The sequence below is a fragment of the Schistocerca serialis genome, chromosome 2, assembly GCF_023864345.2.
Source record: "Schistocerca serialis cubense isolate TAMUIC-IGC-003099 chromosome 2, iqSchSeri2.2, whole genome shotgun sequence".
In the NCBI taxonomy this organism is placed as follows: domain Eukaryota; kingdom Metazoa; phylum Arthropoda; class Insecta; order Orthoptera; family Acrididae; genus Schistocerca; species Schistocerca serialis.
Window position 1 is genome coordinate 322053333 of NC_064639.1, and position 24873 is coordinate 322078205.

Here is a 24873-nt window from a genome sequence, read left to right on the forward strand (position 1 = left end):
TACTGGCAGATAAGCATCCAAGAATTGGGCATGGCAGCGACTAGTGGATGCAGTGGCGGTGGCTGGTGGTCATATCGTATGACCCATGGACCCCTCCTGGGCGTCTTTAATAAGACACCCTGTAGAAATGATTTTAATTTGAGGCTTAACCTCTTAATACTTGTCTCTTTTGTGGTATATATAGTTATTCTTTGAATATTTATTATAAAGAGGATATATATCTCATGCAAATAATACAAATACTTTTTTATTATTGTTTTGATATTTACTCTTTCAACAGAATTTTTAATTATGCAACAAAATTTAATTAGAAATATATTAGGTAAAGATGGTATTGCTTTATCTTCTTATTGTTTATTTATATATTGCCAAAATGTAAATATTGTGGTGTTGGTATATTAACTGTTTTATTGAGTTGTTTTAGTGATGTCACTATTTCAATTTATGCTCTTTGGATACTAACTTTAGGGGTTGAAATTGTATGTATTACAATGATTTAGTTTCTAATTCCTTTACAGTAAGGGTTATTATTGTATTGATTCTTTTGGCTGCTGTAACTGGAGCATGAAACTAACTAGCTAGCTCATATTTCTTTTTATTCTTGACTACATACTCCTGTTTTAGTTTTAGTAACTGCTGGTAATTTGCATATTAATTTATTTTTATCCTACACTTTATTTTTGTAGTTGGTGGTGTTCTTTGGTATTAACTGGATGCGTAATATTTATAACAAGACCACTCTTGGGGCTAATTTTGAATTTCATTTGAAACACATTATTACTATTTCTACTATAAGACAATTTGATTTAATAACAATGACCCCCCCATGAACCATGGACCTTGCCATTGGTGGGGAGGCTTGCGTGCCTCAGCGATACAGATAGCCGTACCGTAGGTGCAACCACAACGGTGGGGTATCTGTTGAGAGGCCAGACAAACGTGTGGTTCCTGAAGAGGGGCAGCAGCCTTTTCAGTAGTTGCAAGGGCAACAGTCTGGATGATTGACTGATCTGGCCTTGTAACAATAACCAAAACGGCCTTGCTGTGCTGGTACTACGAACGGCTGAAAGCAAGGGGAAACTACAGCTGTAATTTTTCCCGAGGGCATCCAGCTTTACTGTATGATTAAATGATGATGGCTTCCTCTTGGGTAAAATATTCTGGAGGTAAAATAGTCCCCCCATTCGGATCTCCAGGCGGGGACTACTCAAGAGGATGTCGTTATCAGGAGAAAGAAAACTGGCGTTCTATGGATCGGAGCGTGGAATGTCAGATCCCTTAATCGGGCAGGTAGGTTAGATAATTTAAAAAGAGAAATGGATAGGTTGAAGTTAGATATAGTGGGAATTAGTGAAGTTCGGTGGCAGGAGGAACAAGACTTCTGGTCAGGTGACTACAGGGTTATAAACACAAAATCAAATAGGGGTAATGCAGGAGTAGGTTTAATAATGAATAGGAAAATAGGAATGCGGGTAAGCTACTACAAACAGCATTGTGAACGCATTATTGTGGCCAAGATAGATACGAAGCCCACACCTACTACAGTAGTACAAGTTTATATGCCAACTAGCTCTGCAGATGATGAAGAAATTGAAGAAATGTATGATGAAATAAAAGAAATTATTCAGATTGTGAAAGGAGACAAAAATTTAATAGTCATGGGTGACTGGAATTCGAGTGTAGGAAAAGGGAGAGAAGGAAACATAGTAGGTGAATATGGATTGGGGCTAAGAAATGAAAGAGGAAGCCGCCTGGTAGAATTTTGCACAGAGCACAACACAATCATAGCTAACACTTGGTTTAAGAATCATGAAAGAAGGTTGTATACATGGAAGAACCCTGGAGATACTAAAAGGTATCAGATAGATTATATAATGGTAAGACAGAGACTTAGGAACCAGGTTTTAAATTGTTAGACATTTCCAGGGGCAGATGTGGACTCTGACCACAATCTATTGGTTATGACCTGTAGATTAAAACTGAAGAAACTGCAAAAAGACGGGAATTTAAGGAGATGGGACCTGGATAAACTGAAAGAACCAGAGGTTGTACAGAGTTTCAGGGAGGCATAAGGGAACAATTGACAGGAATGGGGGAAAGAAATACAGTAGAAGAAGAATGGGTAGCTTTGAGGGATGAAGTAGCAAAGGCAGCAGAGGATCAAGTAGGTAAAAAGATGAGGGCTAGTAGAAATCCTTGGGCAACAGAAGAAATATTGAATTTAATTGATGAAAGGAGAAAATATAAAAATGCAGTAAATGAAGCAGGCAAAAAGGAATACAAACGTCTCAAAAATGAGATCGACAGGAAATGCAAAATGGCTAAGCAGGCATGGCTAGAGGACAAATGTAAGTATGTAGAGGCCTATCTCACTAGGGGTAAGATAGATACTGCCTACAGGAAAATTAAAGAGACCTTTGGAGATAAGAGAACGACTTGTATGAAATTCAAGAGCTCAGATGGAAACCCAGTTCTAAGCAAAGAAGGGAAAGCAGAAAGGTGGAAGGAGTATATGGAGGGTCTATACAAGGGCAATGTACTTGAGGACAATATTATGTAAATGAAAGAGGATGTAGATGAAGATGAAATGGGAGACATGATACTGCGTGAAGAGTTTGACAGAGCACTGAAAGACCTGAGTCGAAACAAGGCCCCCGGAGTAGACAACATTCCATTGGAACTACTGATGGCCTTTGGAGAGCCAGTTCTGACAAAACTCTACCATCTGGTGAGCAAGATGTATGAAACCGGCAAAATACCCTCAGACTTCAAGAAGAATATAATAATTCCAATCCCAAAGAAAGCAGGTGTTGACAGAAGTGAAAATTACCGAACTATCAGTTTAATAAGTCACAGCTGCAAAATACTAACACGAATTCTTTACAGACGAATGGAAAAACTAGTAGAAGCCAACCTCGGGGAGGATCAGTTTGGATTCCGTAGAAACACTGGAACACGTGAAGCAATACTGATCTTACGACTTATCTTAGAAGAAACATTAAGGAAAGGCAAACCTACGTTTCTAGCATTTGTAGACTTAGAGAAAGCTTTTGACAATGTTGACTGGAATACTCTCTTTCAAATTCTAAAGGTGGCAGGGGTAAAATACAGGGAGCGAAAGGCTATTTACAATTTGTACAGAAACCAGATGGCAGTTATAAGAGTCGAGGGACACGAAAGGGAAGCAGTGGTTGGGAAGGGAGTAAGACAGGGTTGTAGCCTCTCCCCGATGTTGTTCAATCTGTATATTGAGCAAGCAGTAAAGGAAATAAAAGAAAAATTTGGAGTAGGTATTAAAATTCATGGAGAAGAAATAAAAACTTTTTGAGGTTTGCCAATGACATTGTAATTCTGTCAGAGACAGCAAAGGACTTGGAAGAGCAGTTGAATGGAACGGACAGTGTCTTGAAAGGAGGATATAAGATGAACAAAAGCAAAACAAGGATAATGGAATGTAGTCTAATTAAGTCGGATGATGCTGAGGGAATTAGATTAGGAAATGAGACACTTAAAGTAGTAAAGGAGTTTTGCTATTTGGGGAGCAAAATAACTGATGATGGTCAAAGTAGAGAGGATATAAAATGTAGACTGTCAATGGCAAGGAAAGCGTTTCTGAAGAAGAGAAATTTGTTAACATCGAGTATAGATTTAAGTGTCAGGAAGTCATTTCTGAAAGTATTTGTAGGGAGTGTAGCCATGTATGGAAGTGAAACATGGACAATAAATAGTTTGGACAAGAAGAGAATAGAAGCTTTTGAAATGTGGTGCTACAGAAGAATGCTGAAGATTAGATGGGTAGATCGCATAACTAATGAGGAAGTATTGAATAGGATTGGGGAGAAGAGAAGTTTGTGGCACAACTTGACCAGAAGAAGGGATCAGTTGGTAGGACATGTTCTGAGGCATCAAGGGATCACCAATTTAGTATTGGAGGGCAGCGTGGAGGGTAAAAATCGTAGAGGGAGACCAAGAGATGAATACACTAAGCAGATTCAGAAGGATATAGGTTGCAATAGGTACTGGGAGATGAAAAAGCTTGCACAGAATAGAGTAGCATGGAGAGCTGCATCAAACCAGTCTCAGGACTGAAGACCACAACAACAACAACAATAAGGATCTGTAGATTATACAAAACTTACTTTCTCTCATTTATTGGATCATGCTTTATTTACAGCCTTATCATTTGTTGGTGCAGGGTCTAGTATTCATAATTTAGGATTCTCAGGATATTAATTTTATAGGGCCAGTTGTGCTTTTTAACACAGGAAAGCATATACTGTAAGTGATAAAATGGCAGTGGCTGGAAAAGCCAGTATGTCACTAGATGGAGTAGTTTAGTTTCTGCTACTCTCCAAACATATCATTAGTAGTAACTTTGGCATAAAGAAGGCAGAAAGTCCATGTCACAGGAAAACAGTTTTGTCAAGAATAATCTTCATACTTTTCATTTGTTGTGCAGCTCCCGTCATCTTTTTTCCCAGTGTTGGTGACAAAGTGATTTATTTATTTAATCAAGTGGTTAGTATGTCAATACAATTGTTTCCATTCAAATTAGTAAGTGAACACTTCTTATTGTCATGTCAGGTAACCATCTCCTTTATAGCTATTGTGTTGTTATATGCCACTCCAGAAGAGTAATACAATCTGTGAAGTGAGATTGTGGTCAGCATTATGTACAGATGGGAAAAGATATTACCTTAGTTATTTCACAACCCAGCAGAGGGAAGCTTTGTCTTTCATGCAATGTCCATAAAGCATTAGTTTATTTTGAATTTTTGACAGAGATACACAAGAAGAGAACTGAATGCGCCTTACGTGTCATGTTTATCAAAGATGTTTGATGGCAACTGCCAAATGTTGGTTCATTGACAAAAATGAAGATTGGATATTGGAAGGGGAAAATGATCCAAAGCACCAGAGCAGGCTTTGCAGTGATCAGAAAAAGGAGAAAGATGTGCAAGTACTGGATTGACCCTCACAATTGCCTGGAGCTAATCTTATTGAAAATGTATGATCTTACATCAAAAAGAAGTTGCAAGGAAAAAGATCTTCACTTTGAAACAGCAGTCAATACAAATCCAATGCATTTGTAGATCTCTTCCATGTGAATACATTTAAAACTTGGTTTCAAGCATGGCTCAGAGATGCCAAGCAATTATTGATGCTGTGGGTGATTGGACGTATTATTAATTGCTACTGCATTTTTCTTTTGTTCATATATGATGTATATATGTTTTAGTTTGTTGTTAAATACAATTTTTACTGATTCACCCATGTGGAATCTTCCTTAACAGAATGTACGTGCCCCCTACATTCCTTACCAATGAATGATACTTGTGCATGAAAGAATGATAAAACAAATTATTACATAGGAGAGCACAACTACTGTGTAATTTTATTGCTTTATGCACATGTGGAGAATGAGGCCAAGGGAAGATGTGGGTCTTGAAGATGGAATGGTGATCACAGTTACTTCACGAGAGAACAAACCTCCATGCGTGTGGTATAGAAGCTCCCTGAATCACTGGCCCATGTTTGAGAAGCAAGTTGGCCCCCAAATAGAAGCATGGAAATAGACACTGGCTGTATTGACATTGAAGAAAAGGATTTATGAAATGATCTGCCATTCTGAACTTTCATTTTGAATTCAGACAGTGGAAACTCCAGGTAGGAATATCAATAATGTAAGAAAAGATATTAAGTAGTAACAGGCACAATTAAAAGACACTTACATAAAGCTTTTGGCCACAGTCTTCATCAGAGAAAGAGAAACACACACCATTCATAAACTCCCCTCCACCACCAGCTTTTCTGAACTGCACAGATGGAAGTTATCCTTGCATCACATTCTCTGCTCCTGTAATTATCCTGGCCTCAACTATAGTAACATACTGTGCCCACACCCTCCACCCAACAGTTTTCACCCCTTCTGTCATATCACATTCTCCCCATTCTTGTCTCCTACACTGTTTGCCACCCTCTGCCAATATACCCACCCATGTTTCTTCACTTCTCTCCAGTTTTGCTGTTTTTCCCCACCTCCCTGCCTCACATTCTCCTGATGCTGCACCTGTTCCCTGTGCCCTCTGCTATTCAGTGCTACTTTCTGCCCCCACCCATACAGTGCTATCCCTTCCCCTTTCCCTTCCTCGCCCCTCCAAATTGATGCTTCCATCCCACGTGATAGTTCCACTCTGCTCTGAGCTGCCAGCGATGGTGGTCACGTGTGTGTGAGGTGTACTTTCTTATGCGAATGAATGTTACGTGTATCTCTTTTGCTCATGAAGGCTGTGGCCAAAAGCTTTATGTAAATGTCTTTTAATTGCTTCTGTCTGCAACTGAACATGTCTTCTTTACTGTAAATAGAAATCTCTCTTTTCCTACATTGTTGTCATTTTGAATTCATTTCTCAAATGTAGTTTTTCCATGTTAGTTATGATCATTGAAGACTCAGAGATCAGATTTTTTTCTTTCCCTTTGTAAGATGGACATTTTTTCATGACAAAAACCAACTAAGCTATTTTTAAGTTCAGATATAAAAGTCTACAGGATATGCCATGCATTCCAGACAGTTCATACTACAACCGAACATTGTTCAGCAATGCTATCACATGGTTTTCAGAAAACACATCAAGCAGCTTTCATTTCACCATCCCCATTCAAATACTTGTGTGACTTGTCACTTAATAACAACCAGTGGAATAAAAGTGTGAAACCAGAGAAGTTGGGGTATACAGGTAAAAAGGAACACCTACAAAATCAGCAAAAGCACAAAACCCCTTGAATATGATAAGAATAAATCTCAAATTCCATCAAGTTTGATCTACAGACCTGGTGTGTACATGCAGCAAGTGATATTCATGCCACCATTGACCCATTCTAATATGTTTTGCAACAGACAGTTGTCCAGCTACAATCCATACATATGTACTGGTGATACTTACTAAACTTTTATCTGTTTGTGGAACTTAAGTTTGTTTTGAAAGAGTTTTGTATGATTTTTACCCAGTTTATAGAAATGAAACTTCTTTTTAACATTCTCATAAACATTTTTGTTTTCTACTAGGAAACATAGTTTTTGTGAGTGACATGCTGTCTAGATGAATTAACTGTTTAATTTGTATTTTGTTTTTAATCTATAATTTATGATAATAAGTTGAAGCCATCTTAGGTGTAACAGTGCAAGTGTTTTTAAGAGTTCATATCAACAAAGTGTATTGTGACACTGATGTTGGATTGTGAAAATATTAGTTGCAGGAATCATATAATTAGATCTGTTCAATCTTTTAATTGTTGCATGAACCACTGAGTGTTCCTCAAACTATTTTGAGACAGTTTTGTAATGATAGAATGGTGCAGTATCTTGGTGGAAGTACAGGTTGCATGGGGGATGCTGTGAATGATGTATGAACATAAATGTTCCTGTATTGTAGACTGGTGAGAGATGATGGCGGACATACTGGAAGCCCCATTTCACCTCTTGTAAACATCTCCACATGAGAATACATCATCCACCTGCCTAAATGGTGCCAAGTTATCAAGCAGGATGCATCGACTCTTGTCATTTTTCTTGCATCCATACAATGCCAGTGGCTTGCTCCAACATGTACAGGGTAGTTATAATTAAAGTTTTGCTACTCGATAGGACCCCCATAAAATACGAGTGATTGTAGGGCAATGAAACTTTTTGAAAACATTTGTAAAGACACGCAGAAGAGAAATAATGAAAAAGCCACTGAAAGAAACACATTGTAATTTTCACATGAGAGGGTACCATTCGTTAATTGTGCACCATATTTATGTTCCTGGTTACAAACGTTACTCAGTGTGATGACCGTCTGCATCCATGACAGCCTGGAACTGCACTGGAGATACCATTTCACAATTGTTTGCAGCAGTTTACAAACAGTGGTCCATGGAAGGTCCAGCTGTCATGACAAAGCTGATGCAGTGCTTGAAGATCACACATTGCACCCAGCATTCTCAGCAATGGCAACAGCAATTGATTGTTGGCCTATTCCAGGAACAATTCCCAAATCATCTGTTAATTTGAACTTCTGTATCATGTTATTCAACCCCAGTGGAAAGAGGACCTCACTCATTTAATGCATTGGTAGTTGTAAGGAGCAGCAACACTATTGCTGTTTTTCTTTTTTTCTCCCATAAAACAGCTTTTTGAATCCCTGCTACCCTTGTTCAGATCTGTGCTGATTGCCTCCAACTGTAATTCGCAATGATACTTGTGTTTCAACTCTACGTCACCATACCAGTACTGGTGCCTGACAGCGAGTCATGACACTAATATTACTGAAAGCAAATCCTGCAGCACATGGTCTGAACATCATTCCTTTAAAGTTGAGTATTCATAGAGTTAATGGTTTCCCATAAAAACTCGCTCAGGTAGTGAAAGTTCAATTATAACCAGTCTTTACTTGAACTCATCATTTGAGGTGGAATTCTTGCATGCTTTGAGCAGCCATTAGTTGTGTTCTTACACTTATTATGTGCTCTATAAGGTGCACTGAGCAGATGTAGATAAATGGGGTGGTGCTTCTATAACTGTAGTGAGGCAATTGTTCTAGATGATATGCTGCTCCCAAATGATTATGTTCCAGCATTGAATCAGTGAGTGATTTGCTCCACTGCCCCAACAGCTGATGGCAAACCCTGCTGTCTACACATTGCTGATTCTGGTGGCAATGGTTTTTGCTGAATCAAGACATTCGCAGTACATATCTGACATAATGGCATGTGGAAATACCAGTGGAGTGTTGCATGTAGTGACTGCTTGTGATATGGCTGCAGTCAAATGCACTGATATCTTGCATCTCCCCTATTGTAACAGACCACATAAGGGCATTAATTTATATCAAAAAGTGATCCTGGAGACTGGAATAATATTTTTGGATGGTGATGTATGGGTTACATAGCAATGGCATACTTTGAGGAACTCATAGTTGGTTTTTTGAGCTCTATACTTTCCTTATATACACACCTAGGATATCATTGTGTGTTGAGCAACTGCCAGAAGCACGTAGTAGGGACTGCCACACATCTTGCTAATGCCTAAGGCCAAGGCAAAGTTTCCAGATTTCTTTATCAAAAGTAAAGATGTGATTGCTGCTTAACCTTGAGACGTCTGTCAAGTAATGCCCTTACTTCTAGCTTAGGAAGCTGTCTTTTGGAGGCTAGAAGGGAAGTATAACCTTACATTCTGATCAGCAAAAGAGAATAAAAATTTCCCAAGGTTCTGCCAATGCTGTCTGTTGAGAGATGAGTTGCTTCATCACACCTCAGTGCTTATGTGTGCAGTAATGTTATATATGATGTGAATACACCACATTCAAGTAACTTAAACAGTATCACATCCTGTTAATGGTACTGAGCACTTCTCAAATTAGATGAGGTGAATTATTCAGAAATCTGTAATTATTCTGAAATGCTTGATCTTCATTTTTAGTGATTATTCTTTTATAACTTTATTAATTCAGGACATTGCCTCTAACATTCAGCTTAATAAATTATTGCCTTAACTTTTGAGTGATAAATCAGTTGATTAATTTTTATTATAAACTAATTGTTTGTAAATTAAAATAATTTTTGTATTTGAATGTCATTAATAATTATGGTTGTTTACACCATTGTGCCCTCAATTGTCACGCCAGTACCCAGTGACTTCCAAGTCACATGAAATACCTATTACATTCACCATGTTAATAATAATATCTTTCCAACACAACAAACATCTGAAATCTGATTGAACAAGAGTATACATTACATGCTGCTTTTATTGTGTTGTTCATTATATGGGCCATGAGCATATGTGATATAAACACAAGTACTAATGATGAGTGGGAAATTTACAAAGGCAATTTGTGTTATTTGGACAGTGAATGCAAAAGTATGTTAGCAAAAAATTTTCCATTGTAATTTCAGAAGCTCCATGTCTGCTTTTATTCATCTACCATTGTCAAATTGTCATTTCATATGCCAGTATCTACTATCAGTGAACAGTTAGAGAAATGGTCAGACTACAGAATAGAAAATCAGAAACACTCTCTGGCTGTATTACTTTAACCTCATGGTAGTGTACTGAGCAACCATAATTTGCATCATGTACATCACTTAGTCAAATTGATAGGCCTCCAGGTGTATGTGAAGTTAAGCTGACTGTTAAAGGGTGTGTGAATGAAAATCCATATATGAAGGGCATGTGAATAAAAATTCATATAATGAACAAGATCATTTAGGTGGTCTCTCAGGTTTCTGGTTGACTCAAAACTGAGGATCTATGGAGGGAAGCACTTTGAAGTTTGGAGTGTGTTCTCCTAGCTATTTGTAAACATTTAAAATCTTTTGATAACACATTTAATCCTGTTCAGAAATGGTATTCTCATGGAAAAAATGCACAACATATAAAAGTGAATGTGATCTGTGATAATGGATTCATAATGAAAATGCTCAGGAGTACTTTGCAATTGGGATTAATGATACTGGAGTATATACTTCCAGTAGTGGTTGCAGAGTGTTATCTAATAATTCATTGCCAGAAATCCATCTGTCCTATGAAGAAGAAACAAGACTCATTGGAGAACGTGGCCCTTCATCAGTCAAAGTATTTTCTATCACTGCTCTCTCAAACTGTAGGCTTCAGATGTCAAGTGTAACTGGCGATGAGTCTGGTTTTCGTCTGGTTTTTGTGGGGGTTGAGCTGGGACACTGCAGCCTGTCAGTTGGCCTTCAAGTATCATCATAGTTGACATTCATTTTTGACACTTTGCTAGTACGGTTCTCTGTAACCCTTTTGTCAGCTTAACAGAAAATCTGGTCCATGGTCAAACGTGACGTGTGTCGCAATCAGCACGTGACATGTAGCTAACTGTTAAACACATACTACATGGCACTGGCACAAGGTGTTCTCACAGGTAATTACCTTGCCTGAAAAATGTGTATGTTAAGAGAATAGAAAGTAGGAGTGGCAAAAGTTATGCGAACAAAAGTTTTGTACAGTGCAGAAGACTGCCCTAAAGGTTGGAGGAAAGAGCAGGATTTTCCAGTAAATTCTGCCTTGATGAAAAATCTCTCAAGAAAGCTACAAAAGGGCAGGTTGATTATCAGGTTGAATTTCTACTTCTGTTACACTGCAGTTATTAGTGCATTCACTTGTTAATCATTGTGGATGCTCATAAAAGAATGATTCAGTCACTTAAAAAAATCAGTGAAGTAAGTTCTCTGAGTAAAAATTTCTCGGTGTACATGCCGCGTCAAATCAGGATAAATCTCCAAGCTTTCGTCCACTACCTCCATGGTCGTCATCAGGGCTGAAACTGACTGTCGTGAACTAGCGAGGTTCCCACTTTTATATGCAAAGGACGGCTTCTTATTGGCTGGAATACGTCAGCGATATGGCGCGTAGCGAAGTGGTGCCCTCTACTTCCATAGATGTAGTTGTTATCCCGCGTTGCTTGCAGTGCCATCCCTTAAATCAGGAGGTAAAGTGCGAGAAGTTTTTCTCTGCGATTTTTCTTTATCCAGTGCACTCTTCCAAGTGTTGCTAAGTGCATAGACGTTGTCTCTATTAAAGTTATTATCGCTAAGTCTAATTTCGACTGCTTCCCGGATCACAGAGTCCCAGTAATTCGATGTTTGGGCTATTACTCTGGTTTCTTCAAATAAAATCTTATGCTTGTTAAGCAGGCTATGTTCAGCCACCGCTGATTTTTCCAAATACCTGTATTTCAGGTGGCGTTGGTGCTCGATGCAGCGGTCGGCAATGGTTCTTACAGACTGGCCCACGTAATTCTTGCCGCATTCGCAAGGAATAGTATAAATTCCCGGAACTCTTAAGCCGAGACTATCTTTGACTGGTCTCAACATTTCCTTAATTTTCCTAGGTGGTCGGAAAACTGGTTTTATTCCTTGCCTCTTCAGGACTCTGGCTATCTTGCTCATTGTAGCACCGCAAAAAGGAAGCCGCGCTATGTGTTGGTCCTCTTCTTGTATGTGGCCGGCATCGTGTCTTACTTTCTTGGACAATACTGATTTAATTTCACCGGCAGAATAACCATTCCTCTTGCCAGTCTGTAAGAACCGTTGCCGACCGCTGCATCGAGCACCAACACCACCTGAAATACAGGTATTTGGAAAAATCAGCGGTGGCTGAACATAGCCTGCTTAACAAGCATAAGATTTTATTTGAAGAAACCAGAGTAATAGCCCACACATCGAATTACTGGGACTCTGTGATCCGGGAAGCAGTCGAAATTAGACTTAGCGATAATAACTTTAATAGAGACAACGGCTATGCACTTAGCAACACTTGGAAGAGTGCACTGGATAAAGAAAAATCGCAGAGAAAAACTTCTCGCACTTTACCTCCTGATTTAAGGGATGGCGCTGCAAGCAACGCGGGATAACAACTACATCTATGGAAGTAGAGGGCACCACTTCGCTACGCGCCATATCGCTGACGTATTACAGCCAATAAGAAGCCGTCCTTTGCATATAAAAAGTGGGAACCTTGCTAGTTCACGACAGTCAGTTTCAGCCCTGACGACAACCATGGAGGTAGTGGTCAAAAGCTTGGAGATTTATCCTGATTTGACGCGGCATGTACACCGAGAAATTTTTACTCAGGAAATACGTCGCGAAAGATTTCGTAGCCAAGTAAGTTCTCTGTTAATTTAAGCATAAGTTCAGATAATACACAAAAATTTGAATCTTCTATCCCATTTACCCAATTATTAGGAAAAAAGAGGAACTATTTCCCATAATGCAAGAACTTGTCATAAAATACATTTAAAATTTGGTATACCATGATTCAGCTGTTACAGGTATGGTGACAAGGTAGGTCCTGTTGCAGATGTGCCATAGGACATGAGATGCTAGATCATACTATACTGTGGGTGACCTTTCTCCACACAGCTGTCTTAGTAATTCCGTATGCTCACAACTCAATATGGCCATCTGCTAAGGCAGTGAGTTTGCCTTCTCACACAGAACTTCCATTCATGGCTGTTGATCTTGCCTTGTGATGGGACACTTCGCCACTGTGGTCACTGACTACTGGTGCAGAACAATAGCTGCCCCTAATGAGGCTTCCTCTGACAGAGCTTCACCAGTCTTTGTCTGTCCCTTGTAGCACCCACTTCGGTTGCTGCTCTGCACCCGCATGAGGAACTGGCCATGCGGCGACGCACCTGACACTGGTGCTTTTGTGATGCTACAAGAAGCAGGCATCGAACTGTCTTTACACCTGGCATGCAATTGCCGTAGGTATTCTGTTTTCACGTTACACTCCTGTGCAGACTATAAATTTTGCTTTGTGTCTTCGTGCAGGTGTCATACGTGTGGATATCACGCTGCGAAAACTGGTTTGAGGCAATGATTTCTCCTTTCAGCCATTTCTACTGTGCATTTACATCTTGAGTGAGTGAATGATTTACATTTTGAACCTGAGGTCCTTTGTAGTGCTCCAGCCATGTGCGAACCTGATCTTATGTGTTTGTAAGTTTGTATGTTACTTAATTCAATAAAGTAAGGAACATTTCTGCAATACTAACTAATCCCATCTCAATAACCTGGTAGCAGACACAGTGCCTCGTGTGTCAGACAGAGTAGAGGCCAGAGTACCGACAAGCACTGTGTCAGAATCAGCCAGAGTGAAAAATAAAATGTAAGATGTGATATTGTCAGGTGAAGGAGAAACAGCCACCTGCATTATTAGTTAAAGTTTTTAATACTGTTGATTACAAAAAAAAAAGCATAATTACAACTTCATGTTTATCAGTTTCAGTTGACTAGCGACTGTCATTAGATCGTGGTTACTAAAGAGTAGATACCTAAGTACTGTGTTGGCCACAGCATAATCATTACTAAAAGTAACTATTAAAAGGTTGGTCAAAGCATGACTGTTAATGTACAAAACCAGCAGAAAAAATCATTAGTCCCCTGTGGTTTTATATGCTACCAACATTTTTTGACCAGCCTTTTACTATCAGCGAGTTACAATTAGTAAAGATAGTGTTGTGGCCAATATTGTACTTTGGTACTGGTTATTTAGTGAGGATGATCTGAATTTGGTTGCTTGTCAACTGAAACTAGTATTCATGAAGTTTCAATTACAAAGGATGATTTCACTAAATGGGGGCAAAGTGCAGGAAATGATCTCTGAGAAGGTAAAGGGAAAGAAAGGCCATATGGGCACATGGCCAAAAATGCATTCCAAGGGTGGTATACTCACTTAAAGGGGGAGATAAAATATATTTGAGTGTAGGTTTCAATGACTGAAAGCACACATGAGAACACACGAGACAAGTGGGAATGTTCTGTCTGTACTAGTGTATTAGCTCCACCCTCTGAAGGGTAGTGATGTTGTTCATGATAGCATGATGCTCGCACATTGGTACTACTAGGGGGCATCTGCTTCACTGCTGTTGCCAACTCACTCAGTCCTATTCACAGGTGAGGCTACCTTTAGAAAATGCAGTGTTGCCAACCTTCACAACACTCACATGTGGGCTACAGAGAATCCCTATGGTATGGAGGCAGTGGTCCATCAGCACCGGTTCATCCTCAATGTGTGAGTGGGGATTATTGGTAACCAGCTCATGGGGCCAGTCATTCTTCCACAATGCTCTGCAGAAGAGGCATTTCTTCACTTCCTGTGGGTAACTCAGCCCTCCCTGCTGAAAGATGTGCATTTGGTGGTATGTAGGATAATATAATTGCTACGTGATGGTGTTCCAGGTCACTTCCAAATTTCTGCATGGAGGCATCTTGACAACACCTATCTTGGCCAATGAATCAGAGGGGGTGCTCCAGTGACATGACTTGCCTGATTGTAAGACCTCAAACCTTTATATTTCTACCTCTCAAGGCACATGCAGGAAGTCAGGTATGCAGAGCCCATACTGGGCATGCAGACACTGGAAACATGCATTCAAACGGCCTGTGACACTGTTTGATTGTAGGACATCACATTGGAACATGGGTGACAGTTGCTGCTGCATCATGTTCGTGCATGCTTAGAAGCCTGTGGAAGGCACTTGGAACACCCTGTTTACCAGTGGTCTCTTAACAGCTTGTCATTCGCTGCATTGTAATGTACAAGCACGATGAATTAATAAATGCTCTGTAGCATAGAGACCAGGCATTTCCAGCTGTATGTCCATAAGACCTTATCATCTCCTTACTTTCTCAAGATCATTTTCTGCAGTTTGTCACCATCCAGCAAAATCTCCCTGTATTTTATTGTGATCAAGACCATTAAAATATTTAACTGAGAAATAAAGATTGAAAGGGGGGAAATATAGACAAAGAAGGACTAAAGAAAATGATTGAGTAAGTAAATAAAAAAGTTATTTTAAAGAATAATAAAAAAGGATATGGGGATTATATGTTAACAGATGTTAAGTCTACGAAAGTGACAGGATGCAAATATTTGTTGGAGAGCAAAACCATTTCTCGAGAGTTCAGGGAAACTAGTGTCTGGTGGGAAGATCCAAACAGCTCATGTGGTGCAGCAGGCATGTGGGTCTTTTGAATAATGCAGCAGAGTATGTTCAGCAGTTGGGTCCTGTAAAAAAAAAGGAAGTTGATGTGGATGAATAGGAAAAACAAACCCATAATGTGTGGGTAAAGTATTAGTAGTGTCCTACTTGACACAGTCATATTTTTAAAATATCTGGACATAATGTTGCAAAGCAATTTTTTTTTTCTTTTCTTTCTTTTTGTTTTGAGAGAGAGAGAGAGAGAGAGAGAGAGAGAGAGAGAGAGAGAGAGAGAGAGAGAGAATTTAAGGAAAGTGTGGTTCATATGTACAGGGGACCACATATAGGACGTCAGTGTAACTTATTCTTGAGTATTGCTCAAGTATTTTGGGACCCACACCAGGTTAAATTAGAGGAAGACGTTGAAGAAATAAAGAGGTGGGCTGCTAGATTTGGTACAGGTAGGTTTGAGCAGCATATGCGTGTTACAGAGATGCATCGGAAAGTTAAAAGGGAATTTCTGGAAGGTCTTTTCAAGGAACACTATTGAGAAAATTTAGAGAATCGGTATTTGAAGCTGACTGCAGATGCCATCAACACACATTTTGTGCAAGGGCCATGAAGATAAGATAAAAGAAATAATGGCTTATACAGAGACATAGAGACAGACATTTTTCCCTTGCATTATCTGCAAGGGGAACAGGAAAGGAAATAAGTAGTTGTGGTACAGAGCACCCTCCACCATGCACCCTATGGTGGCTTACAGAGTTTGTTTGTAGATGTAGATTTAATAACTTTCCATAAGACAGACATTTCTTTTATGTCCATTCATGTAATCAGCTAGTTGGTGGCGGTCATTCGTAGATAAAATACCACACAGTGAACTCATGTATTCTGGTAAAAAATGTGTGGCTTTACATGTTGTTCTATGTTTATGTTGTTGGGCTTACGAGCGATGTGCCAGTAATAAGTGGTGATAGGTGGGGTAGTTTTTAAGTGGTAATGATTGTAGGAGTAAGAACACTGGTGTAAGGATAATGCTCTGGGAATGTCATAAGGTTTGATAAGGATCTTATTGAGGTTAGGAGAGAAAGACTGCTGTGGTTGATATGGTGAGGGGATCTATTTCAGACTGTGATTCAAGAAAATCATAGCCGTGGGTTACAATTGGATAGGTAAAAGTGGCGGCAGGAGAAAACACACATAAAAGTTAAGGAAATGTGCAAGCTTTTGGAGGTAGCATCCTCTTATTTGATTGAAGGGGAAGGAAGATGAATAAAGGAACAGGACTGGCTAGTTTTAAGAAATGGGGAGAGTTATGGAGAAGTCACTCAAAACCTCAGGTCAGGGGAGCCTTACTTGATGGGATGAGAAGGAAAGACTTTAGTTAGTTTCATCAACTTTTACCATACCCTTACCTGAGATAGATGACAGTTCAGATAATCATAGTAAACTTTAAAACTTTTGCATGTTATTTTTCCGGGTTTGATTATTAGTGGCTATCGTTAATTAACTAAGCGCACAGTTCATGAGCACACTGATAAATTAAATAATATTTTCTGCACCAACTGTCATCAAATATCCCCTATGACATTTGTTTCCTTTAGATAAGAACATGTTCATATATAAACTCTGAAAGTACATGGTGTTCAAAGAACTTTGCTGTTTCCATATCAGTCAAAATTGCCTGAATACTGTCTAAATACCACAGCTGTATGAAATTAGATGAGATAAATCATTACTGTATCAGAAGAATCAATACTGTTAGTGGAAATGAAAGCAATAATAGTAATAAAAAAAATAAATGTTATGTATGCTGAAGAGATAGTGAAAATTAAAGGTCAAAAAGAAAAGAAAAGAAAAGGAAGAGTGATGCATTATGAAATGAGAGAAAGGCACAGACAGTGATAGTAGCAAAGAAAGATAGGAAGGAAACATTAAAGGAAGATGAAAGGTAACAGAGCATTCAGAGAATAGCTAGCTACACATGAGCAGGTTTTAGCAACGAGCCTCAGACATTTCTGATGGATTCTGTAAAACTCGCAGGCCTTGCCTGCATGTTAGTGGGTGCACAACCTGCAGGACCTTACCTGCAAGTTCTAGGAACCAGAGATCCCTCTGCCCCAGTTGGACATACAAGTGGATTTCTGTGGTGGGCAACATTCAGAATGTCCATGAGTTTTCTTGTTGTTTTCAGGTTACAGGAAGTTTTTAGCTGCAATAATTTAGTGAAGGGATGGCCCAGTGACCACATCAAGAAACTTATACAATTTTACTGTTAAATACCTTGTTGATGAAAGTTGACACATGAACATTGAACAAACAAGAACATAAAAAACAGGGCACACATAGATATGGTTGAAACATTTCTAGATGGTATTCCAAATGTAGACCAAAGTATTACAAAATCTAAGCTGTAAGATTTGAAATAAAGTTTAAGAAAGAAATTTTTCATTTGTGTTGTCATACTATTTGAGGTTGTTTTATAATTACTGAAGGTATTTTAAATCCGATTAGCAGCTACAGTACAGGAAGCAACAGTGCCAAATGAGGGAATACTTCAAAAATGTGCAAGCAGATGATGTTTCATGAAGTGAGCAAAAATCAGGCACAAATTATCCAAGCAGACTCAACATCTTATGTAATGTGTTATATCCTAGCCAGTAATGCCACCCGAGCCCGCTGCCAAAAGGTTGGCAGCATCAAAGTCCGGACGCCGTCCGCATAAGCAGCGCCAGCGAGACAGGAAATCGCCACAAGTCTGCGCGCGCCACCGCTGGCTTCTGGCTTCTTAAGTGCTGGAGTCGCGAGCGCTAGGACAGTTCTGTATTCGCCGCTCAGTTGTATACTCGCCACCGAATTGTGTACTTGCTAGTCAGTTGTGTGTTCATCGCAGCAGAGTTGTTGTTTGTCGTCAGCCGACGTTGACCTAGCCGCTCCGACTCGAACTAGACAGATTTCGGTAGACACGGAGTTCACTACTGTGTTTCTGTATCTTCGTTAATAAAGATAAGTACCGACTTTCATTTAATCAGAGTGTTTGGGTTTTCATCTTTCTGTTCACTGTTCCAGCGGACCGGTCGGCCCGCTATTAAAAGTGTGGCGGTGACTTCGTAAGCCGTTTCTACAGCGAATTGTTTGTCGCTACGAACGCCGCCACAAAATGATGAACTGTTTTTACACGTACAAAGCAAACTATATTGTATTTTTCACTACAGACTACTGCTGATGTTTTATTTCAATAAAACAAAATGTGTTGGGTGACAAAAATATCCATTTTCTTGTAACTGCAAAGGTGGATTTAAAATACTTGTAATAATTTCAGGAAAGAGCTCAGAAGGTTTTTGACCTCTTGAAAGAATCATAGAGGGGGGTGGGCAGGGATTAATTGTATAAACCAACACGATGGTGAGTGCCAATAAAATGTTGCTTCTACTACGTTAATTATTGCTTTACCCGTAACTGGGTTAAGTCCATTATTTTACATGTATCATGAACTACTGTACTCTACAAAGGATCAAGAATATCCACTACCTATCATATCAGACCACGACATTTCTCAGAAGAATGCCCACAATTCTCAATCAATGTCTGGAATGTTGCCTTTCAGCTATCCATTTTTTGATCCATTTTGCGTTATTTTTCTTTTGAGAACTATGTTAGTACATAGTGTACAAACTGCTGGCAATTGCCACAGTTTTCTTTCTGCTATCATCCACAATAACTTCTTCTCAACAAAATAAATGAGATCCAAAATTTGAAAATGTACTACAATAAAATAATTTCTTTAGAAGGCCATACAGTAAATAATACTTGCAATGGACACAGTTGCAACTCCTGAAATCCATTGCCTGTCGCCACTGGTCTGTTGAGCATGTTCTGCAGCCCTGGATCCTTGGGTAAGTCATGAAAAATCTGTTAATTTGTGCCATACACAAAGGGCCCTGGCCTCTGGGCTTGCACGTTTATGGGAAACATTGGGCCTGAGATCAGCAGGCTAAATCTGTCAAAAATGTTCGCAGAACTGGCCTGTGGTTGTGGCTCATCACAGAAATCGGCTTGTGTGGTGCCAGATAATAAAAAGTGATACCATTGAAGCTGCATTAGAACGTTCTGAAAAACAGACAAAAAATTACAGTAGCTATCCAGAGTAACAAAATTTGATCCTGTGTTACTGTTGAGACAATAATATTGAATACAAGGATTTTTTAACTGAGAAACATTGATACAGACTGTGTTCCTCATTAAAAAGCTGTCCATGTATCTGTGATTGGTGATCGACACCTGAGATCACACTCTAAAATGTTAGAATTTTCAACATTTGCTTTCTCTTGCCTTACTACATTTTGGGGATCTATTCAGATTCTTGATTCAATTTTGTTGTCTTTCACATTTATAATTTCTTCTTGAATTCTAGAAAAAGGAACTTTTATTTTGAAATATGATTAGCAACAACTTTTTACAAGCCAGATATAACGCACCAGTGCAGTGGAGAGGAGTGTTTTGATCTTTGTTCATATTTGAGATTTACCATAACCTTTTTGATCTGAATTATATGAACATCAGTGCTTTAATGTCCCGTTTGTAAATTTTGATTACAAACTGTTTACTGAATGGCCTCCAACATAACAGACAATAATTTATAGGATGTATCTGTTGCTATTTACTTTGGTAAAAAGTAGTAGTTTTACATTAATGAGGGTAATTAAAATATTCCAGTGTAGTTTTAAGCATCTTTTTTTTTCAGTACAAAAATTTCTTCTAAGCCTTGGTGAAGCTACATAGGTGATCTGTGCCAGTGATCTTAATGCTGACAGGACAGCAAACATTAACAGTCAATACTTTTGTTTTCATTGTGTTAAGTATATGGATCTCCTTGTTCCATGTAAGCCTTGTATTGTTTGTTGTCCCCATATGAAATACTTCATATGAAATAATCAGTGCCAATACCCACATTGTAGAAATCACTTCCTGATCTTTCTCAGATATGAATTGTACTTGGCTTCTAATGTAGTAGATATTGCTTTAAATTCATTTTTTTAATCCCATGTAATTTAAAGTATCTCTGTTTTAAACAAGCATTAGTTCTAGTGTGCTGTACTTCATCAACAACCTCCAATAACCTTTCTCTTCTTGCACTTGTGCATATCAGTTCTTGTCTTTAAAGTCTACTAGAATTCTGCTAGTATATTATTGTATAATGTCCATTCAACAAATACATTTTAAATTTTATAGTCAAATTAATTTGGAAGTAAGCCTTTACATAACATTATAAACTCTTATTGGAAGTTTTTTTTATAGGAAATCAACATTTACAGTTAACATACATAGAAGACTATCAAACAAAAATTCAGTACTTACTTTGTATGTATTACTTTTTCTAATTGTGGTATTACAGAATTTTCTCTGTTTGTTTCCTTAGAGCTGTTCTGATCTTCCTCATAGCGTGTGTCAACTGTCATTTGGCAGTAACCACCTTCACAAGTATAATACTGTAATTCAAACCTGTCAAAAATGTAGTTATTACATTACTAATGTTACATAAAACTCTAAGTTAGAAACTTATTTCATACTATTTTGTATTTTACAATATCAATAAATCAGAAAGTTGTGTTTTTGTATTCATTTAGGTTCAATGATGAACAATTTTCAATGAAAAAGAAAAATTTTACCTTCTCTCTGCATGGTAGTTGCGTAGCAGTTCGCGGTTGGTACTGAAAATAACACCATAATGACCTGCACATCTAATGACCCATACAGGAAGAGATGGTGTCTTTAGCCGAGAACCAGGTTTTCTAGATTCGTCATCACTCCCTGTAGCTTCATCCCAAAGAAGACCTACTTCTGTCCGAGCCAGCACTCCAAATTGTGGTAATGCCTGCAAGAAGAATATATTTGAACAATACAATGTGTGTATAAAGAACTGGAGCAAATTAGTATTAGGAAATGTGTCGGTTTCTGCTGTGCTACTTAAAAATTGATCATCTTTCAAATTACAGACAGTCATTGAAAATGTAAATTGGAATAATTTCAGATGTAGAAAACATTAGTGAACATTCACTTTACAGTTGCATTTAATATTGTAAATCAATACTAATGTGAGGACACAATAAAACACAGTATTAATGAACTTATTTTCTCCTTTTAAATAAAATTAAACTAAAAATTTGGCAAAAACAAAGTAGTGGTAGGTGGTTTGGAGAGTGAGTTATTACAGCAGTTCAGAGAGTTCAATGACTTCACAAGAATACTTTACAGCCTTGCCAAGTAAAACGGACTTGGCAGTGTGGTCAGTCTTCAATTTTAAAATCTTTTGTGCTACAGGAAAGTTGTCCAGAGTTTTTCGGCATGAAGTCACACTATCTGTGAAATTCAGGGCTGTTGTCATACAGCACACATTTTTAATCATTCTGAAACTCAGTGATAACATGATACATGTACATTTTTTTGGAATTGTATGGTTGTAACATACATTCTGAATGGGGTAATATGAAATTGCACGTCAAGGGAAAGGTGGTGGTGGTGGTGCCATTTTTGCAGCAAAAGAAGCCATTATGGGAACTTCTGGACAGCAAAGTAGGGCTGAATTCAGTAACAAAAAAGGAGTACAAAGTATAAGCTTACATGATTTTAGAGTTCAAAGGGAAGAGGAAATAGGATGTCACAGCTATCTTTTAGAAAATGGACCAGGTACAGAAGAATGGAAGCCAGATGAATGAATGACAGTGAAAGATGTGTTATTCTAGTGGTAAAAGCAAGACGGTTTCCAGTGCATTGAGAAACTTCACAGTTGGACATCTGGGCGCACATGAGATGGATATCCTTTCATTGTTCTATTTTCTTCCATGGTCTATTTTCTTTCTATCTGCAGGGAAAAATGTAGGGGGTTTCCTGTGCTTTAGGAAACTTCACAGTGAAGTGACTGTGCACACTCAAGCTGGGTGGAACAGTTCTTCCTTTCCTTGTTCTATTCTCTTCCTCTCTTATTTTTTATCTATAGTTGTTTGTCCTCCAAGTGTTTGTCTAGCCATCAGAGAATTTTTCATGATGTAATTGGTAGAGATGTTGTAGAAATGAAAAAAAAAAAAAAAAGAAAACCAAAGTGTGAAGTATCCAGAAGTATATGTAAAAGATTGTGAAGGTAGCAGGTGAAACATAGTGTACCAGAGTGGGATGCAAGTGAACAGTCATCAACAACCAGTCTTTCCATGTCAGCCCATCTAGTAAGTGTCCCCTGTCCTGGGATTCAGGGTGACTTTCCTGTAACTCTTCTAAACCTCAACATTCCTTTTTCTTTATCCCTCTTCCATTCCCTTCAACTCCTCTGCAAGAAGAAGGAATCACTGGCCCCAAAAGTTTGCAAGTTTTCACACCTTTTATATTCTTTTCCAGCCACTGCTTGGTGAGTAGATTTTTTAAGTAGCTGTCTCGTTTTCTGACTACTGAACTGGAAAATGTTAGCACCTCCTGAAACAACCACTGGTTATCTTCGCAACAAGACAGCAATACACTTCAAGATTTGCTGGTCACACGAAACACAAAATCATTACACATCAAATTTCCACAGAAACAAATGGAATTTATTGGCTTCAGTATATCTGACCAAGTCCATGACTTTTAATAAAAACCATCTCCAACTAGATAATGCATCCACACTCTGCTATAAAGCTTCTTACTACTGTGCATCCCACACTTATAAAACCGTAGTACTTCCGGGAAAAAATTGGAAAATGACAAAATGAAATCCCATTCCTGTGCACTGGAATGCACTTCATTTCTTATAGTCCCTCTGTCTTTGAAAAGCAACCTGGAGCAACTTGAGTGATTATGAAAAATCACTCACTGAAAACCACTGGCCATCATGCGAAAGCCACAGGCCTAAGCTGGCCTTGAAGGCTGACCACAACACATTTACGAGGACTATGGAAAGATTGGCCCATCACCGCCAGGGTGGCCAAAATCCATTGAACCATGGGATACTGGAAACTGGCCCTGGCATCCACTATAACGAAAGGGACAAACCACAGGTGCAGCTGTGAAATGATATGTTACAAATTCATTTCTGCTGCAGAGTTAAAGGTTCATTCCATAAGCAGTCCCCTTGGTTGTGGCTAAGCCATTTCTCTGAAACTCAGTTCTCCCAGGAGTGTGTAAAGCAACATCATTTAGGCTATTTTGCCAAAATGAAAAGACTGATGCCACTTTCGGTTTTGAAGTGTTTTGATACCATTTCAGTGCTGTAAGGTATGATACATGTCTACTGATGAAGTACATGATACATTGTAGCTGTTACAGCAACAGTAATAGTATTTACTATTTATAGATAATTAGAACATTCCTGACAGTCAATACTTGTAAACGCAATATTCCAGAAAGTTGATCATCCTGTTACATTCACTTCAAAATAGAGAAGAATAAGAGAGGACATAATTTTGAAGATACATGAACATCAAAGGCACTGTAACTTTCTGTTGTTTAATTTGTTAAAGTCATAGCCAATTTCATCAAAACTTGAGACATCATGAAATTTTATTTAAGTTATTCAAGGCCACAATTTATTATCCATTAATTAAGTACTTACCATTTGTTTATGAAAATTTAACTGGTCTTGCAAAAAACATTTTTACTTTATGTAATACCACAATAAATGCAGTATGTGAGGGAGGGTAAAAAGTCATGTCTGGATTGCTTAGTCAGTAACAGCATTTCCCTTGAATGGCAAGGCTCCAGGTTTGAAGTCCTGGCATGATGCACAGTTTTAATCTGCTACCAAGTTTAACTTTCTGTATTTACTGTATGGTGGCCTATAGAATGCATACATATAGGTGTAGAATATGCCTTTTTGTTTTCTTTGAAATTTTTCTTGCCAGCACACTCGGACATTATTTTCGATCACCATTTTTGAAATAGAAAGTTAATTAAAAATTCTCATAAATGAAAGTTAAGAATTTTGTAATATTTCCATCTGAATTTCTTTTAAGCTTTCATTGATCTATTACAGCTAATTATAACCTTTTAACTAAACATATGATGATCAGACAAAGAAAGAAATCAGTGTGGTGTCCGTTTTGGATCTTGTTGCTGAAGGAGTGTGCTATGTGATATTTAGTGAGAGCAAAGTGCACTTTTATAAACAGTGATATGATAAGATAGTTTATAAATTATTATTTGGTATACTTGCAATATTGCTTCACTCACATAATGGTCTTCATCTCCTACATAAATGACCCCATTGTGAAGATAAGGCGTGGCTCGGCCAGTGAGTAGAAGCATAATAACACAGTGAGAACCCTCTTCTGCTGCTCCCATTAGAAAAGCTTTGTCATTGTCTAGATCTTTCATCACCCTGCATCAAAAACTGGCACATTATTTTATTTGCATA

The 24873-nt window shown here is 38.4% G+C and overlaps 1 protein-coding gene across 3 annotated transcripts in view; it reads right to left on the reverse strand.

The window, feature by feature from the left end:
• LOC126457125 (inactive ubiquitin carboxyl-terminal hydrolase MINDY-4B) overlaps window positions 1-24873 on the reverse strand; it is a 496867-nt gene that overhangs the window by 17520 nt on the left and 454474 nt on the right. For 2 of the 3 annotated variants that reach the window (XM_050093184.1, XM_050093183.1), the window contains exons 7-9: window positions 24690-24837; window positions 21164-21369; window positions 20853-20996 (exon numbers count right to left, since the gene is read on the reverse strand). In XM_050093184.1, coding sequence (XP_049949141.1) covers window positions 20853-20996; window positions 21164-21369; window positions 24690-24837 — 498 coding nt within the window. Of the gene's footprint in view, window positions 1-20848; window positions 20997-21163; window positions 21370-24689; window positions 24838-24873 lie in introns of those variants that run through there. The other variant, XM_050093182.1, reaches the window with a different exon arrangement.